The sequence below is a fragment of the Perca flavescens genome, unplaced genomic scaffold, assembly GCF_004354835.1.
Source record: "Perca flavescens isolate YP-PL-M2 unplaced genomic scaffold, PFLA_1.0 EPR50_1.1_unplaced_scaf_109, whole genome shotgun sequence".
Classification (NCBI taxonomy): Eukaryota; Metazoa; Chordata; class Actinopteri; order Perciformes; family Percidae; genus Perca; species Perca flavescens.
Window position 1 is genome coordinate 140 of NW_021166525.1, and position 2,361 is coordinate 2,500.

General features: G+C 59.0%; 1 protein-coding gene across 1 annotated transcript in view; it reads left to right on the top strand.

Moving 5' to 3' along the window:
• Positions 1-217: 217 nt before the first annotated feature.
• The window catches only part of LOC114551486 (extensin-like), a gene marked incomplete at its 5' end in the record, with an annotated part of 2,943 nt that continues 799 nt past the window's right edge, over positions 218-2,361 (top strand). Inside the window, 2 exons of the mRNA XM_028572529.1 lie at positions 218-1,635; positions 1,692-2,129. Of these exons, the coding sequence (XP_028428330.1) occupies positions 218-1,635; positions 1,692-2,129 (1,856 nt within the window). The remainder of the gene's footprint in view (positions 1,636-1,691; positions 2,130-2,361) is intronic.

Below are 2,361 nucleotides of genomic sequence, written 5' to 3' on the forward strand. Positions count from 1 at the left end.
CTGCAGACAGACAGGCAGAGAGACAGACAGGTTAGAGACAGCCCATCGCTACTGCAGACAGACAGGCAGAGAGACAGACAGGTTAGAGACAGCCCATCGCTACTGCAGACAGACAGGCAGACAGACAGGCAGAGAGACAGACATGTTAGAGAGAGAAAGACACGCAAGGCTACGCATCACTAGGCTTCGGCCTCCATTATGTGTCGTGTTCTGTTAGAGACCCAACAGACCCATCCACACCCAGCCTGTACCCCACACCCAGCCTGTACCCCACACCCAGCCTGTACCCCTACACCCAGCCTGTACCCCCACACCCAGCCTGTACCCCACACCCAGCCTGTACCCTACACCCAGCCTGTACCCTACACCCAGCCTGTACCCCACACCCAGCCTGTACCCTACACCCAGCCTGTACCCCACACCCAGCCTGTACCCTACACCCAGCCTGTACCCCACACCCAGCCTGTACCCTACACCCAGCCTGTACCCTACACCCAGCCTGTACCCCACACCCAGCCTGTACCCTACACCCAGCCTGTACCCTACACCCAGCCTGTACCCCACACCCAGCCTGTACCCTACACCCAGCCTGTACCCTACACCCAGCCTGTACCCCACACCCAGCCTGTACCCTACACCCAGCCTGTACCCCACACCCAGCCTGTACCCTACACCCAGCCTGTACCCCACACCCAGCCTGTACCCTACACCCAGCCTGTACCCCACACCCAGCCTGTACCCTACACCCAGCCTGTACCCCACACCCAGCCTGTACCCTACACCCAGCCTGTACCCTACACCCAGCCTGTACCCCACACCCAGCCTGTACCCTACACCCAGCCTGTACTCTACACCCAGCCTGTACTCTACACCCAGCCTGTACCCCTACACCCAGCCTGTACTCTACACTCAGCCTGTACCCTACACCCAGCCTGTACTCCACACCCAGCCTGTACCCTACACCCAGCCTGTACCCTACACCCAGCCTGTACTCCACACCCAGCCTGTACCCTACACCCAGCCTGTACCCTACACCCAGCCTGTACTCCACACCCAGCCTGTACCCCACACCCAGCCTGTACCCTACACCCAGCCTGTACTCCACACCCAGCCTGTACCCTACACCCAGCCTGTACCCCCACACCCAGCCTGTACCCCACACCCAGCCTGTACCCTACACCCAGCCTGTACTCCACACCCAGCCTGTACCCCTACACCCAGCCTGTACTCCACACCCAGCCTGTACCCTACACCCAGCCTGTACCCTACACCCAGCCTGTACTCCACACCCAGCCTGTACCCTACACCCAGCCTGTACCCTACACCCAGCCTGTACTCCACACCCAGCCTGTACCCCACACCCAGCCTGTACCCTACACCCAGCCTGTACTCCACACCCAGCCTGTACCCCTACACCCAGCCTGTACCCCACACCCAGCCTGTACCCCACACCCAGCCTGTACCCTACACCCAGCCTGTACTCCACACCCAGCCTGTACCCTACACCCAGCCTGTACCCCACACCCAGCCTGTACTCTACACCCAGCCTGTACCCCACACCCAGCCTGTACTCCACACCCAGCCTGTACCCCACACCCAGCCTGTACCCTACACCCAGCCTGTACCCTACACCCAGCCTGTACCCCTACACCCAGCCTGTACCCTACACCCAGCCTGTACCCCACACTCAGCCTGTACTCCACACTCAGCCTGTACCCTACACCCAGCCTGTACCCCACACCCAGCCTGTACTCCACACCCAGCCTGTACCCTACACCCAGCCTGTACCCTACACCCAGCCTGTACCCCACACCCAGCCTGTACCCTACACCCAGCCTGTACTCCACACCCAGCCTGTACCCCACACTCAGCCTGTACCCCACACTCAGCCTGTACCCCACACCCAGCCTGTACCCCACACCCAGCCTGTACTCCACACCCAGCCTGTACCCCACACTCAGCCTGTACCCCACACCCAGCCTGTACCCCCACACCCAGCCAGTACCCTACACCCAGCCTGTACCCCACACCCAGCCTGTACCCCACACCCAGCCTGTACCCCACACCCAGCCTGTACCCCTACACCCAGCCTGTACCCCTACACCCAGCCTGTACCCCACACCCAGCCTGTACCCTACACCCAGCTTGGGATCACTGGGCATCAGGGAGGAATCAACATTATTTGGATTAAAATGTGTGACTAGATTCACACATTTTTTATTTTGTTTACAGTAAATAAATAAATACAAATCTTAAAATCAAGTTCATAAAGTCACTTTCTTTACATTCATTTGATTCCCACTCAACATACCCTGGTAAGAACTGCTTTCCATTATTAATATGTACTTACCAACTGTTCTG